Here is a 17348-nt window from a genome sequence, read left to right as displayed (position 1 = left end):
GGCTGTGAAAAGAGACAAAGAAGGCCACTACATAATGATCAAAGGATCAATCCAAGAAGAAGATATAACAATTATAAATATATATGCACCCAACATAGGAGCACTGCAATATGTAAGACAAACGCTAACAAGTATGAAAGGGGAAATTAACAATAACACAATAATAGTGGGAGACTTTAATACCTCACTCACACCTATGGATAGATCAACTAAGCAGAAAATTAACAAAGAAATGCAAACTTTAAATGATACATTAGACCAGTTATACCTAATTGATATCTATAGGACATTTCATCCTGAAACAATGAATTTCACCTTTTCCTCAAGTGCTCATGGAACCTTCTACAGGATAGATCACATCTTGGGCCATAAATCTAGCCTTGGTAAATTCAAAAAAGTTGAAATCATTCCAAGCTTCTTTTCTGACGATAATGCAATAAGATTAGATCTCAATTACAGGAGAAAAACTATTTAAAATTCCAATATATGGAGGCTGAACAACACGCTTCTGAATAACCAACAAATCACAGAAGAAATCAAAAAAGAAATCAAAATATGCATAGAAATGAATGAAAATGAAAACACAACAACCCAAAACCTGTGGGACACTGTAAAAGCAGTGCTAAGGGGAAAGTTCATAGCAATACAGGTATACCTCAAGAAACAAGAAAAAAGTCAAATAAATAACCTAACTCTACACCTAAAGCAACTAGAAAAGGAAGAAATGGAGAACCCCATGGTTAGTAGAAGGAAAGAAATCTTAAAAATTAGGGCAGAAATAAATGCAAAAGAAACAAAAGAGACCATTGCAAAAATCAACAAAGCCAAAAGCTGGTTCTTTGAAAGGATAAATAAAATTGACAAACTATTAGCCTGACTCATCAAGAAACAAAGGGAGAAAAATCAAATCAATAAAATTAGAAATGAAAAAGGAGAGATCACAACAGACAACACAGAAATACAAAGGATCATAAGAGACTACTGTCAGCAATTATATGCCAATAAAATTGACAACGTGGAAGAAATGGACAAATTCTTAGAAAAGAATAACTTTCCAAAACTGAGCCAGGAAGAAATAGAAAATCTTAACAGACCCATCAAAAGCACAGAAATTAAAACTGTAATCAGAAATCTTCCAGCAAACAGAAGCCCAGGTCCAGACGGCTTCACAGCTGAATTCTACCAAAAATTTAGAGAAGAGCTAACACCTATCCTACTCAAACTCTTCCAGAAAATTGCGGAGGAGGGTAAACTTCAAAACTCTGAGGTAAACTATGAGGCCACCATCACCCTAATACCAAAACCTGACAAAGATGCCACGAAAAAAGAAAACTATAGGCCAGTATCACTGATGAACATAGATGCAAAAATCCTTAACAAAATTCTAGCAATCAGAATCCAACAACACATTAAAAAGATCATACACTGTGACCAAGTGGGCTTTATCCCAGGGATGCAAGTATTCTTCAATATCTGCAAATCAATCAATGTAATTCACCACATTAACAAATTGAAAAATAAAAGCCCTATGATTATCTCAATAGATGCAGAGAAAGCCTGTGACAAAATTCAACATCCATTTATGATAAAAACTCTCCAGAAAGCAGGAATAGAAGGAACATACCTCAACATAATAAAAGCTATATATGACAAACCCACAGCAAACATTATCCTCAATGGTGAAAACTTGAAAGCATTTCCTCTAAAGTCAGGAACAAGACAAGGATGCCCACTTTGACCACTACTATTCAACATAGTTCTGGAAGTTTTGGCCACAGCAATGAGAGCAGAAAAAGAAATAAAAGGAATCCAAATTGGAAAAGAAGAAGTAAAACTCTCACTATTTGCAGATGACATGATCCTCTACATAGAAAACCCTAAAGACTCCACCAGAAAATTACTAGAGCTAATCAATGAATATAGTAAAGTTGCAGGATATTAAATCAACACACAGAAATCCCTTGCATTCCTATACACTAATAATGAGAAAGTAGAAAACGAAATTAAGGAAACAATTCCACTCACCATTGCAATGAAAAGAATAAAATACTTAGGAATATATCTACCTAAAGAAACTAAAGACCTATATATAGAAAACTATAAAACACTGGTGAAAGAAATCAAAGAGGACACTAATAGATGGAGAAATATACCATGTTCATGGATCGGAAGAATCAATATAGTGAAAATTAGTATACTACCCAGAGCAATCTACAGATTCAGTGCAATCCCTATCAAGCTACCAGCGGTATATTTCACAGAGCTAGAACAAATAATTTCACAATTTGTATGGAAATACAAAAAACCTCGAATAGCCAAAGCAGTCTTGCAAAAGAAGAATGGAACTGGAGGAATCAACCTGCCTGACTTCAGGCTCTACTACAAAGCCACAGTCATCAAGACAGTATGGTACTGGTACAAAGACAGAAATATAGATCAATGGAACAAAATAGAAAGCCCAGGGATAAATCCACACACCTACGGACACCTTATCTTCGACAAAGAAGGCAAGAATATACAATGAATTAAAGACAAGCTCTTTAACAAGTCGTGCTGGGAAAACTGGTCAACCACTTGTAAAAGAATGAAACTAGAACACTTTCTAACACCATACACACAAAAAACCTCAAAATGGATTAAAGATCTAAACGTAAGACCAGAAACTATAAAACTCCTAGAGGAGAACATAGGCAAAACACTCTCTGACATACATCACAGCAGGATCCTCTATGACCCACCTCCCAGAATACTAGAAATAAAAACAAAAATAAACAAATGGGATCTAATTAAAATTAAAAACTTCTGCACAACAAAGGAAACGATAAGCAAGGTGAAAAGACAGCCTTCAGAATGGGAGAAAATAATAGCAAATGAAGCAACTGACAAACAACTAATCTCAAAAATATACAAGTAACTCCTGCAGCTCAATTCCAGAAAAATAAACGACCCAATCAAAAAATGGGCCAAAGAACTAAATAGACATTTCTCCAAAGAAGACATACGGATGGCTAACAAACACATGAAAAGATGCTCAACATCACTCATTATCAGAGAAATGCAAATAAAAACCACAATGAGGTACCATTTCACACCAGTCAGAATGGCTGTGATCCAGAAGTCTACAAGCAACAAAGGCTGGTGAGGGTGTAGAGAAAAGGGAACCCTCTTACACTGTTGGTGGTAATGCAAACTAGTACAGCCACGATGGAGAACAATGTGGAGATTCCTTAAAAAACTGGAAATAGAACTGCCTTATGACCCAGCAATCCCACTGCTGGGCATACACACCAAGGAAACCAGAATTGAAAGAGACACGTGTACCCCAATGTTCATCACAGCACTATTTACAATAGCCAGGACATGGAAGCAACCTAGATGTCCATCAGCAAATGAATGGATAAGAAAGCTGTGGTATATATACACAATGGAGTATTAGCCATTAAAAAGAATACATTTGAATCAGTTCTAATGAGGTGGATGAAACTGGACCTGATTATACAGAGTAAAGTAAGCCAGAAAGAAAAACACCAATACAGTATACTAACACATATATATGGAATTTATAAAGATGGTAACAATAACCCTGTATGCGAGATAGCAAAAGAGACACAGATGTATAGAACAGTCTTTTGCACTCTGTGGGAGAGGGAGAGGGTGGGATGATTTGGGAGAATGGCATTGAAACATGTATAATAACATATAAGAAACAAATCGCCAGTCTAGGTTCAATGCGGGATACAGGATGCTTGGGGCTGGTGCACTGGGATGACCCAGAGAGATGGTATGGGAAGGGAGGTGGGAGGGGGGTTTAGGATTGGGAACACGTGTACACCCGTGGCAGATTCATGTTATGTATGGCAAAACCAATACAGTATTGTAAAGTAAAATAAAGTAGAATAAAAAAAAAATTCTTTTGCAAAGAGGAAAAAAAAAAAGAAAACACATTGTAAGGGTAGCTGCATAAAAGAAAATTGCCAATAAGTTCTAATTTAGTAATGATAAACATCTTGTCAAAACTGCTTTCTCCAGAAGGAAGACATTAATACTTTATAACAGTGTCAAGTAAGAGGTGTTCTCTGGATAAGGAATTTTAGCATGAAGTCGTAAAATGGGAAGGAAAATATAGCAGAAGAAAAAAATGGCTAATATTGTTGTGATACAATCCAGCTAGGAACTCAGTCACAGCATTTATTCACGAAGGTTTGCTGTGACTTTTTTTTCTTCCTTACCAAGTAGATTTGCTGTGAAATTTTGCGGGAAAGAAGGTTTTTTCATACGTTTTTCATGATTTATGTTCATTAGTCTTATTGTTTCTAGTTATTGGACCTTCTCATTTATTATATTGAAACAACATGCTTATTGATAACTTATCAGAGAACAGTGATCTTCATATACATTTGGGCCTTTAATAAGTTGGACAGAACTGAGAAGTAACATATGGAAAAATATAATAAAGAATGTTAAGTTGTATATATAATGTTTTCTAAGGGTAAACTGAAATAAATTACACATAATGCTCAGGTCAGGTGTTATGCCATTTGAACATTTTTCTATATATCTTTATCATCTCATTTAATTCTCATTTTGTTGCTGCTCTCTGAAAGCTCTCATTCTACATCTTTGTCATGTTTCAATTACGTCTGCCCCACCCCTGCCCCAATACAGATTATTATGCCCTCTTTGGTACTATATGCCGTGGATGTGAATTTCCCATAGAAGCTGGTGACATGTTCCTGGAAGCTCTGGGGTATACCTGGCACGACACTTGTTTTGTATGCTCAGTAAGTAAACTCCTGTTTCCCATTTAGAGGAGCACAGTATGGCCAGTTCTAGCCTGAGCACTAAATGGATATAATGGTTTTTCTATCTATCAGTCTCTCAAACCTAGAAATGTTTTGCAGTGGTTTTGAAAGTCAAGGTCATTAAAATTTTTGGTACTTTTCAAAATTGTTTGGCACAAAAAAAGGTGCTTAAGCCTTTAGAAAAATATTGTTAATACATTTTTGTTTATAAGGAGAAGATTTGAATTTCTTAAAAACAGTAAGATTATTTTACATTTTTTAAACTATGTTTTATTGGAGTGTCTTTAGTAATTTATGAAAACAGGTAGTTCTTAAAATAAAAGTAAACTTTCATAAATATCTGTTAGTGACTCAATAACTGGAAGTAAACTATATGTTGACCCATTTCCTTCCTTAGTAATAGTCTATGAATATTCTTTTCTTTCTGAGACTAAAATAAACTTGTAGTAATATATTTACCTGTCTCATTTCATATTATAGTATTTTTGGTTTTATTTTTATTGATAAATATTGATTCAGCGTTAACTTTAACCTAAGATATATATTTTTTTAATTTAGAAGTAAATATTTAATAAAGGTACTCTATTCAGATGGTTGATTTTTTTAAAAATTATATTTAATATTTTTAATAGTTTTTAATAACATTGTATGAAGGAGGAAATGACTAGTTAATTGAAGTCACATAATTTCCCTAAACGTTAGTATTGAACCCTGTCTTGTTTACTAAATCCGTCTCTTCAGTTCAGTTCAGATCCATCTCTTAGACGTCATAAAATCTGTAAAAAGCAGTGATTTTAGCAGATTTGCCTCCCCTGTTCTCTGGCAGATCTGCTCCGGAGCATTGTTGTTGTTTTTAGTCGCTCAGGCATGTCTGACTCTTTGCAACCCCATGGACTATAACTTGCCAGGCTCCTTTGTCCGTGGGATTTTCCAGGCAAAAATACTGGAGTGGGTTGCCATTTCCTTCTCCAGGGGATATTTCGGATTCAGGGATCAAATCCGGGTCTCCTGCATTAGCAGGCGGATTCTTTACCACTGAGCCACCTGGGAAGCCCACTCAGGAGCATTAAAATTAGCAAAGACAGTGGGAAAGATAAGAAGACATAAATGTGAATAGCTAACTGACAGTATAACATCCAGCAGCCAGTTGTGGACTGCAGTTTTCTTAATAAGAAACAAACAAGAAAAGAGACAAAGAAATGAATTTAAAAGAACTCTCAGGTATTCTCTGGTGGTTCAGACAGTAAAGAATCCGCCTGCAGTGCAGGAGACCTGGGTTCGATCCCTGGGTTGGGAAAATGCCCTGGAGAAGGAAATGGAAACCCACCCCAGTATTCTTGCTTGGAGAATCCCCATGGACAAGGAGCCTGGCGGGCTACAATCCATGGGTTTGCAAAGAATCAAACATGATTGAAGTGACAAAGCATAGCACACTCGGGTTTTCTGTGCTTGTATACTTAGGGGCCTAGATACGTGTGTGGCAAAGCACCTGTGTTGGATTTTTTTGGTTTGTTTTTCTTAATGCCTTGGGTCTCTACAACAGGAGGCAGGTTTAAAACATTGATTAGAATTTGAGAATAGAAATTATGTTTAATGTGACAGCTTTATGTGTTAATTTTTTCACTATGGCCAAATATTCATTCCCAATTCAGAAAAATAATGATCAATAAGTTTAAATAAACTAAAATGCATTCCAGAGAAAAGTCATTCTTCATGCATTTGAAAGATGACATGGAATGTTATAGTAATCGTGAAATGTTAGGAGGTCTGACACAACCAACTGAAGTGTTTTGTCATACTATCCAGTGGGTGAAGAATCATTTTCCCCTTTTTAGGCATAGTTGACAAGATAATGACATTCTTTCAAATAATGCTTCTTTTTCAGGTATGTTGTGAAAGTTTGGAAGGTCAGACCTTTTTCTCTAAGAAGGACAAGCCACTTTGCAAGAAACATGCTCATTCTGTGAATTTTTAAAAGTCAACTGTCCAGGGGAAGAGAAGAAATTTGAAGAGAAAGAGGAAATTTTAAATTACCAATTAATTTTTGGATTTAATATTTATATGAAGTTTTGAAAAATAATAGTGGCCCTCAGGGGGTAAATTCCAAGCTTTGAAAACCAAGTCTATGAGGAAATATTTGGCTTCATAAAGTAAAGAAACAGTTTGGTGTTTATTATTACTTTTTTCCCTGTATTTTCTGCCCATAAAGTAACTTTTATAAAAATCAATTTCCTGGTTGACTATTAAATTCATCTTAGAATAAATTAGTGAAGAATTAAATTTCAGAATAAAAACCTTCAATTTCTATGCTGAAATAACTTAACTTTACATGTAAGGTAGTTTGGAGTAAATCTATAAAAAGACAATGGAATGCCTTACACTTAAATGAAACATTGTGTTTTTCTTAAAAAAAAAATAGCATTTATCTTTAAAACAGTAAATAGGAATTTAAACAGAGAATTTTATCAGTAGTAGGTGTCAGGTTTTTTTAAACTGTATTTTTTTTTTTTTTGTCTTTACAGTTGATCATTCCAATAGGAAAGGCCAATGAGATTTTGATCAAAACATGTCTTGTCAGTAGGAGATGTTATATTTTTGTCTGATTTCCCTCAACCCCAAAAAGCTACCACATAGCTTATAAATTTCAGTTTTTTGCCTATTATTAGAATATGACCATTTTCTATTAATTGTGTATGTTTCACCACCTATGTCAGTCAAACTATTTTTTTTCCCTTCCCTTAAGCTGAGGTAAACAGCTTGTTGAATAACTTTGGACTCTGAAAGTTGTCTCTCTCTTTAAAGAGAATAAATAGAAAAGAATGTGGTTGGGAGTGATGGTAAATCAAAAGATTGGATCAGAAATTTTTAAAAATTCCCCCTTTTTAGACAGTGAGTCAATTTGATCAGTTCGTGTTATACTATTGACTGATGAAGGTTTGAAAGTTCTCTTTGCAGAATAATTTTTTTTTGTTCAGTTCTACATTAGAAAAATAAAATATTGGTTTGGGGATATGATAGAAATTTAGATTTTTTTTTTCTTTTAGTAGTTCTTTTTCAATAATAAATGAACCACTTCTAAAAGTAATCATGAAGTTTGGAAAGCTTTTGTTCACAGAGGTTTGATAGTATAGAGAGGAACATGATTAATTACTCAGACCAGCTTGTTCTTTGTTTTGTTCATTTTAGGGAAAAAAATTATGTAGCTACCACGTGAAGACAGAAATAATTGTGGTAAGAGTGTGAATCCTGTTGATATTTGCCCAGTGAGAAGAGATTATGGCATTTGATAGTTTTTTTGTTTGTTTCCAGAATGGACAAAAGCCCATGATCACACTAAGTTATCACTTGGATTTGTTTGGGGAAGGGTGCTTTTATAGTTGAGACTGAGCCCCACCCCCTGCCCGCCTCATCCATCACTTGAGACTTCACTTTCATTGTGTGCATGTTTGTTAGAGAGCAGGGTATTAGGCTACAGTATTTGTTTAACCTCCCTAATAACTGTTCAAGGTATCTGTCCTGAAAGCTGCTAATTCATGGTCTAGCAGACTTACATTATATGCAGATAGTAATTAAGTGGGAATAAAAAGAATAAACTGGGATAAAATAAAAAGAATAAACTGGGAATAAAAAGAATGAGAAATGTGGCGCAAAGCAGCAAACTGAATCCTTCACCAGTGGCAACCCAGAACTGTCCCCTTGCCCTGCATCTTGTAGGGACGCAGGGAGTTTTTTCTGTTGTGTTTTAAAAGCTGGAACTGAATCGTGCCATATTTCCCATTGCTGCTGAAACCACCCATGGAAGACACGCTGCATTGTCACGAATCTTAGTGTCAGTCCTTTGCTTTACATGACATAAAATACGTTGGTGGTTTTGTTTTAGTGTGATAGAGATATTTTTGTTGTTTTTCAGTTTTGCTTTTACATGGTAAAGAGTCTGCCTGCCGTGCGGGAGACTCGCATCCCTAGACTCGGATCCCTAGGTCCGGAAGATCGCCTGGAGAAGGAAATGGCAACCCACTCCTGTATTCTTCCCTGGAAAACTCCATGGACATAGGGGCCTGGCAGGCTACAGCCCATGGGGTCACTAAGAGTCAGACACGACTGAGTGAGTTCACTTTACAGATTATATGCCAAGAGAGTATTTGATAAGTCAGTGGCATTGGAATGGCATTTGGGTATTTTGTTCAAAGAATTTTATTTGATCTGGATTTCTTATAAAGTTATATTAAGGATTTTGCTTTTATTACACTTTTCTTTCTGCATGTTATTCATGGAGCATAATGTTGCATTTCTCTAAATTTTATCCCTAAAAGGATAATGTCACTTCCTAACGTCATTTGTCTTTGGCCTTTGGCTTTGTCTTTTGTCCTTTGCTTCTATGGCAAAGCCTTCTTTTGTCTATTCTTAAAACAGTTAATCCTGTGAGATAAATACTGACTATAACCCAGAAGAATCTCTGTATTTTATAGTGGGGAATGCCATATTTAATACACTAGCATTAATCTTTTAATAACTGGCAGAGCACTTTATTCTTCTAGTGAGCTCCCAGAATATTTATTTTTCTGATTATAAATATTCCATGTCAGTAGCATTTTTGAATTGTTACCTCCTTATTGTAGAGCATTACTTTTAGTCTCTCTCGATGTATATTTTGGAATGTTGTGCTTAGAATAATACAGATTAAAATCACAGTATGTGATTCTAAAACATCCCCTACTTGGTTTCCCAGTTTCTAAATGCACAGCATGTCTATAAGGACAAAATGTTGCTCACTGAAGTAGCTGTCTAAAAATAATGCCCCCTACATGTGCTTGTAGCATTCGTATTTCCTATTGATTCAAGTTACAGTTAGCAACTAAAATTAAAACCTGATCATTGGTCATTGTGCAAAAGACAAGTAGAAATTAGAGTTTAAATCTTCAAAACAGCGTTATGTTTAAAAATGATTATAACAAAAGCGGTATTCATGGTACCATTTTCAAGGACTACTACTATAGAAAATACTCTTCCCTGTTCAAGTGTGAATCTAGAGTTATGTTAACATTTTGGTAATATTTGGGGTTTAGTTATTGCTATTGAAAGGAGAGGCTTTTCAGACTTAAGGGAAGGGAAAACACACTGAATCATTTCACACAATTTGATATGTCTTCAGTTTGTCCTCCTTCAACCCCCAGATGTTTTAAGGTTATGGGTTTGGATTCTCAATATATCATTTACTGGATGTATTAGTCTCTATCTTCTGTTTCTCTGTGTTTTTCAGTTTGTATATGTCTGTGCTATTTTGCCTTTGGATACATTTTCTAGTTAAAAACCACATGAGAAATATAATCAGTATATAAACCTTAATGTGCACATAATAAATAAATGGCTGCAGTGATACAAACAAGTTCTCTTGGTTTTTCTTTTGGGGGGACAAGAGGTTTCTATTAAGTCATCAAGGGAAAAAATAATGTTCAGAGGATAGGCTGATTCTCAGGAGCATTCCTCCTTTATGGTATTTGCCTATCAGAATGTCCCAGAAACATAATATATTTGAAAATATTGTCACAATTATTTTATTTTAATCCATATTTATGCTTTGCATGTAGCATGTACACAATAAATGGTATGAATAGATAAGTAAGCTCTATTGTCTTTCTTTAAAAAAAATACTTGTTGTTGGGACTTCCTTGGTGGTTCAGTGGTTAAGAATTCACCTTGCAATGCAGGAGACATGGGTTTACTCCCTGGTTGGGGAACTAAAATCCCACAAGCTGCCGAGCAGCTAAGCCTGCAAACAGCAGCTGAGCCCGCACACTTTGGAGTCCATGTGCCGCAACAGGAGAGCCCACATGCTGCAACCGCCAGAGCCGGCGTGACGCAGGTAGGTCCATGTGCCACAACTGCTGAAGCCCACACACTCTGTAGTCCGCGTGCCACGACTGGAGAGTCCATGCCCCGCAACAAAAGATTGCGCACGACGCAGCATAGGTCCCACACGCTGCGCTAAGACCCGACACAGCCAAATAATTTTTAAACGCTTTAAATTTATTGTTGAAATCATTTATTGGAATACCCTGTCATATCAAACATTATATTGTGTCATATATTCAAACAACATCAGTCATGTGCATTTTCATGCCTTTCATTGACCAGGGTACATGACTTCATTCTTAACTCATCCTGATCTCATTAACTAACTTTTCTGTAACTAGGTAGGCTTACCTATTCCTTGTTTGTTTATTGCTTTAAGATTTTTTTCCAACTGTATAAAGTTGAGAGGAGTGTTTCTGTTGCAGGCTGTCTATTGGAAATAAAAGACAAATTCAAGTCTATTTGCTCACAGTATATTAAACTGCAGAAGCCAAACTTATAAGGGCATCAAGTCTGCATGTGACATTTTAATAGCTGCTGTTTGGTTTCTATCAATCACGTCATTGCACATTAAAATACACCGACAAAATAAGAGATCTGTCATTCCTTCGTTAAGAAACAGTAATCCAGTACAAGATTTATAGGCTTAAGACTCAACAGTGTGTGTTCACAATAAATCCCCATTCAGTGCTCAAATCAGAACAAGCCTCCCTGTCGTTCAGTGTTTTCTGCTCAAAATGTCCCCCATGTAAGATTATCAAAGGTTTTCTTACAGAACTACATATAAAATCTTTTTTTGCCAGAAAAGCTTAATTTAGGTTGGCGGTTTCCCTTTTTGAGTCCTCTCAGACAAGATCTTGGTTATATCAGAAACACATAGGACCTGATGTATTATTAGTGGGCCTGGTGTTAATTAGGGAGAATTACCAGAAATAGTTTGCTTCATGGGAATTTATTACAGAATCACACTTGACTGATGGCAGAATAGGAGTTGCTGAGAGAGAGCAGCTCCCACTCATAACCACTAATTAATAAGGTGCCAAAATTCTGCAGAGGAGGTTTCATCCCCACTGTGGGAGCCTCAGAGGGAAAATGGTTCCTTTGCAGCATTTAAAATTTTAAAGAGGAAAGGGACTAGGACACATGGCTACCCCACAGAAATCCCAAGACTGATACAGGTTTGTGTTGTATTTATGAATGAGAGCATTTAACTCAGGAAGCACCAAATCCAAAAGTCTGTGAAAGAGTACCTTTCCCCCTCAAAGTCAAAAGTAGCCTGTGTGTTAATCATATTAAGGAGATATGGACAGTGTTTTCAATGTGGCAAGTGTCTGATTGGCTTGGCTGCTCATTTCATGAAGAATAGAATTTAGAACCAACTATTTGTCTATAGTAGTATATCACTGAACTTCTTAGTCCATGATATAGAAGCTAACTGAGTAGGTGGCAAGATTGCATCAATGATTAATAAGAAAGTTTGGCTTCCACACCTTAAACACAAACTTGGGGGAAAGTAAGATGTGTTTAGTGATTGGCACTAATGGCAAAACACTGGGGGAGCCCTACTAAATGAAGGTTTGCCAAGAAGGAATTTTTTTCCTGTGTCTGTAACTGTTAATCATATATAATAAAGCTCGGAACATTTGCTTAATGTAAAAGAAGAAAACATTTCCATGTGAGAAAAGTACAGATCACTGACCTCAGGGAGAAAAATAACACAGTTGAGAATTCCCAGAGTATAATTTGTCAATTTCTCTTCAGCTCCCAAAGAAAATGACTTCTGTGCCAGCTCCATGAATTGTTCTCTAATGCATCCATGTTGCAGAGGACAAAGTTTTCTGTTTAATAACTGGGTTCCAAATTAGGTTTTCATCTTTGTGTTCTAAATTGTCACATTTGCTCTCTACTTCCAATATACTCAAGTTTTTTATTTTTCTCTAAGTCTATAGTGACTATAGTTGTGTAGACACACTTGCTTAAAAATAGCATTGTTTGCTTAAGGTATTTTAGTAGACTGTAGTAATCTTCAGAGGTGTCTTGACTTTTTCCCCCCCCTAGTGTATCACTGATATATCAAACTGTTCCCTTGGTAAGTAGGAAAGTAAACTAATTCCAATGACTTTTTCTACCAATATTAATTTTTGTATTTTGAAATGAAAAGCAGAAGAATCCATGGTGTTTTTTCAAGTATGAAATTTAAAATATAAGTTGTTAATTCTGGCTTTATCAGCTGAAACTTACCATTTATTCTGCTCTGTTAAATTATTGTTCTACTGCTTGATAATTTTTCCAGTACTATTATAAATACTTCAAATAAAAATGAATTTAATGAAAAAGATGAGAGGCACTGAAGTGAAACCAATACTTATGCCTGGAAAGATACAGATCAACAATCTGAATCTATTATAGTTTTCTTATGCCCGAATCAGAGAGTTGTAGATGATCTTTAACAAGGTATCAACATAATATAGATGTTCAGAGTATAAATTAGATTTGGAGGGAGGAATGTATTTGATTACTTCTGATGGGTCAGACTGGGTCCCTCCAGGAGACAAATATTACACAGTAACTTAGGAGAAGTTTAATGCAAGGAATTATTAAGGTATGAAAGGAAAATAACTGAAAATATAAAGAGAACTCTATAAGGGTAACCTAGGACTGAGAGAGAGGCCCCAAGGAAGGAAAACCTTAAAAGAAGGCCCCTGTTCCATGGCTGGAAGTCAGAGCTTGTTGAAGAAAGTGTGGCTGCAGCCCACAATAGCAGAGAAGTTCTCTGGGCCAGAGCTGGTCATCAGTTGCCCAGAACAAGGAAACCCTCTGAATACAGAAGCCAAGACTGGTAGGGCAGTGTAAAAGGGTGTTGGAATCCTGCTGTGGGGGCAAGGCCTGGAAAAAATGGAGGGGGCTGTGGCAAGGTGGTCACTAGGGTCAGGCCAGGGAAGTGAGGTCACTGAGGGACTGTGTGCTGAGGGTGCACAGCTGAGGCAGAGTCCACCAGATACCCACACACAATGAGTGGACCCTGCAGCTGGAGTAAGACAAACCAAAATGCAGCACCTGAAACCAGAAAAGAAGCCCCCTGACTTCTTCAGGATTCCTTCAGTTTCCTTAGCTGACACGGCTTCATGCCATGCTCACTGGAAAGGAGAAATGTTTGAAGAGTCCAGTGCGCTATCATGGAGCAGGTACTGAAGGGTGATTTGGAACTAAAAATCAATAAACTGATAATTGGCATATATGAGTATGATATAAAACTAGACTTTCAGCTAAATTGAAATTTACATTGTCCAGAACATCAGTGCCTATTCTCGATGAATCAGAAGGTAGAACAAGAAACTTCTTTCTTTATTGTCAAAATCCTCTGATAATTACTATACCATCAGTTTGCAAAGTAAAAATATTGGCAGACTCTTTTTTCAAGAGCTGTGATCTAAATATGCAGTACAACTGAACAGCTCTGAATATTTCATAGATTTAGTTGGTACAGCAGAGTTGGACACTGAGCAACTGATGCATATCCTAAGATATAACCAAAAGTTTTTTAATGAATTAATTTTATTATACTAGCGTATGGTTTAAACGAGTAAAATATTCTTAAATTAAGGTTTGTGTTCAATGGAATTTCAGTTAATAGAAGTTTTCCTGTATAAACCTAAACCCCTATCAAATATTAACAGAAAAAGTTGATTATTTCCATATTAGTAATAGCAAAGAAATTAATATTTTCCTCTTCACAATAAACCATGAAAGATCAAGCCCAGTGGATCTATAATAATAACATTTATTTGTATAGTTGTAACTTGCATGGCATATTATCCCTTACATGAGGGTACAGTAATACTAAGTTTCTAATAATTGGATAAACTGAGAATCAAGTACTTTTAATTTGCATATTAGAGATGAGAAAATGACAACTCAGAAATGATTCTCTAACAACATAGAGAGACTAAGACATTTTTAAAGATTAGGGAGAAAATGTATTATTGCATCCACATTCCTTTAGAGTTCCTCTTACTAACAAGGGAGAATGCCAATATATTCCATTCGTAAGGACAGTTTTACGAATTACTTAATTTTGATAGAATGTGTAAAACTTAAAAGCCATATCCATCTGACTTATACAGTTGCCTGCCACACAGATGTCAACATTTGGGAGGTCTGCAACTGGACCATCTGCTCTTCGAGGGTACCTGTGATGCGGTAGCCCCCTCTGCAAGGCACCGTTTGCTGTTGTGTGCGCTGCTTCATTTCAGAGAAGCACAGGAATAATGAGAGGAAATTATGTTAGTCTGAAGTGGAGGAAACACCCAATGTGATACCAAACAAATCAGAAGGCTATAGGAAATGCAGTTTCCATTACTTTCACACTCAGAGGTCAGTAATAACTTATTTATAACATCTTGGGAAACAGGTCAGAGTGGTGGACACCCAGTTCGTTGTTAACTTTGCAGTGTGATGAAGTTAGTTCCAGGCCATGAGTAAAGAATGGAAGGTGGTAAAGGTGAGAACTTGGTAAGAAACTGCATATACATCCAATTATGCCGACAAGGTTACCTAAGATTCTCATTTGAAATAAAATCTCTCTGCTATTTGGTAATGGCAGGCACCACTGCTAAGTCCACTGAAGCATAGCTGGAAAATCCAGCTGCCCTCACATCTGTTTTGCATGACCTTTCAATCATCAGCAAATACTTCTGCCTCTAGGAATGGAGGACTGGGTAGGATATGGCTATGTGACTTTCTAAGCTATCACTATGGAAAGCATATTGAAACAAAATTCACGCATGCCATGTACTGTACCCAGAAATTAGAGACTTGTCTAGATGGTGTTAAGGTTTTGACCCATCTAGAGTGCTCACACCTGCTTCTTACATTCATGTTGTTAATCCTTTGTTCACAAAATGAGACATATTATGAAATATGTGAATGGACTTCTCTGGCTTAAGTCTTAAATGTTTAGGCTCTTAAACTGGTTCAAACTAAAATAACATTCATGAAAGTGTCTTATAGACTTCTAATGATCATATTTATTATATGCAGAAGCCTGTGTGATTTGACCTGACTCTCCTTCCATGAGAGCCCTGACTTGATTGCAGTACTTGAGTTCTTGGTTGTAATAAAATGTTCTGAAAATAAGAAAAGAAAGTAAGAAATGGCTAAAGAATCCCTTGAAAGGATTGTCATGAAGTTTACTCTTACACTAATAAAATTTCATTCTCACACTAATTTGATGAGAAGCCAGTGGAATAGGTGCAAGCACACAGTTTGGTTTATATCAAGACCAACTTTAGCTGTTGTCAAAGAGAAGGAGTTATACTGAACACAGTAGTTATCCATAAATATTTGAATCGAGCATTTAAAGAGAGGGAACTTTGTTTAGGAGGAATATTGGAGGTGCTGGCATTTGATAAGTCTCTCTGAGCTGAATTTTGATTACCCCAGGATGAACTTAGGGCTTCCCTGGTGGCTTAGGTGATAAAGAATCCACCTGCAATGTGAGAGATCTGGGTTTGATTCCTGGGTCAGGAAGGTCCCCCGAAGGAGGGCATGGCAACCCACTCCAGTGTTCTTGCCTGGAGAATCCCATGGACAGAGGAGCCTGGTGAGCTATAGTCCATGGGGTCGCAAAGAGTCAGACAAGACTGAGCGACTAAATACAGAACAGATTGAACTTATTTGTAGGATTGCCACAGGCAGGCTAATAATTTGGATAAATCAACACTATTGCTTTTTAAATTTTTATTCAGTATTTATGTGGAGGGAAGGTTGAGTACTTTGTTCAGGGAGAAGAGTGGGTCCAGGATCCCTAGAGATCAACTTTCTAGGATGCTCTGATCTACTTAACTCTGCCCCATACTTGCCCATCCTGCTTAGCAAAGCAGCCCTCAGCCAGGACTAGCTGGTGTTGTTCCAGTGTCTCCCTAAGGAGTCAGTCCCTGACACTCTGCTACTTATTAAAGTATCTCATTCAACCCCATGAAGTTCTCTCCCCTAAAATCACCCCCTAAAATCACAGTTTTCTCCCCATCACAATGTTTCCAATGATGTTCAGAGCTTCTCATGGATGGGCACTCTGGGCAACTGGCCAGCAGAACAGCTTTTTAAACTGTTGTCCCTCCACTGAGGAACCACTGATCTTGGAAAAGCTACAGAATTTGGTTGAGTCTGTAAGAGAAGAGTCAAAAGTTGGCTTAAAGCTCAGCATTCAGAAAACAAAGATCATGGCATCCGGTCCCATCACTTCATGGGAAATAGATAGGGAAACAGTGGAAACAGTGTCAGACTTTATTTTGGGGGGCTCCAAAATCACTGCAGATGGTGACTGAGGCCATGAAATTAAAAGATGCTTACTCCTTGGAAGGAAAGTTATGACCAACCTAGATAGCATATTCAAAAGCAGAGACATTACTTTGCCAGCAAAGGTCCATCTAGTCAAGGCTATGGTTTTTCCAGTAGTCATGTATGGATGTGAGTGTTGGACTGTGAAGAAAGCTGAGCGCCAAAGAATTGATGCTTTTGAACTGTGGTGTTGGAGAAGACTTGAGAGTCCCTTGGACTGTGAGGAGATCCAACCAGTCCATTCTGAAGGAGATCAACCCTGGGATTTCTTTGGAAGGAATGATGCTAAAGCTGAAACTCCAGTACTTTGGCCACCTCATGCAAAGAGTTGACTCATTGGAAAAGACTCTGATG

At 36.8% G+C, this 17348-nt stretch overlaps 1 protein-coding gene across 6 annotated transcripts in view; it reads left to right on the top strand.

Annotated features, from left to right (window-relative positions):
• The window catches only part of PDLIM5 (PDZ and LIM domain 5), a 239383-nt gene extending 229198 nt beyond the window's left edge, over positions 1–10185 (top strand). For all 6 annotated transcript variants that reach the window (XM_018049298.1, XM_018049299.1, XM_018049300.1 and 3 more), the window contains 2 exons: positions 4666–4781; positions 6688–10185. In XM_018049298.1, coding sequence (XP_017904787.1) covers positions 4666–4781; positions 6688–6777 — 206 coding nt within the window. In that variant the 3' untranslated portion in view covers positions 6778–10185. The remainder of the gene's footprint in view (positions 1–4665; positions 4782–6687) is intronic.

The sequence above is a fragment of the Capra hircus genome, chromosome 6 (genome assembly GCF_001704415.2).
Source record: "Capra hircus breed San Clemente chromosome 6, ASM170441v1, whole genome shotgun sequence".
NCBI lineage: Eukaryota > Metazoa > Chordata > Mammalia > Artiodactyla > Bovidae > Capra > Capra hircus.
Note: the sequence above shows the minus strand (reverse complement) of the source record. Positions and strands in the feature narration are given on the sequence as shown.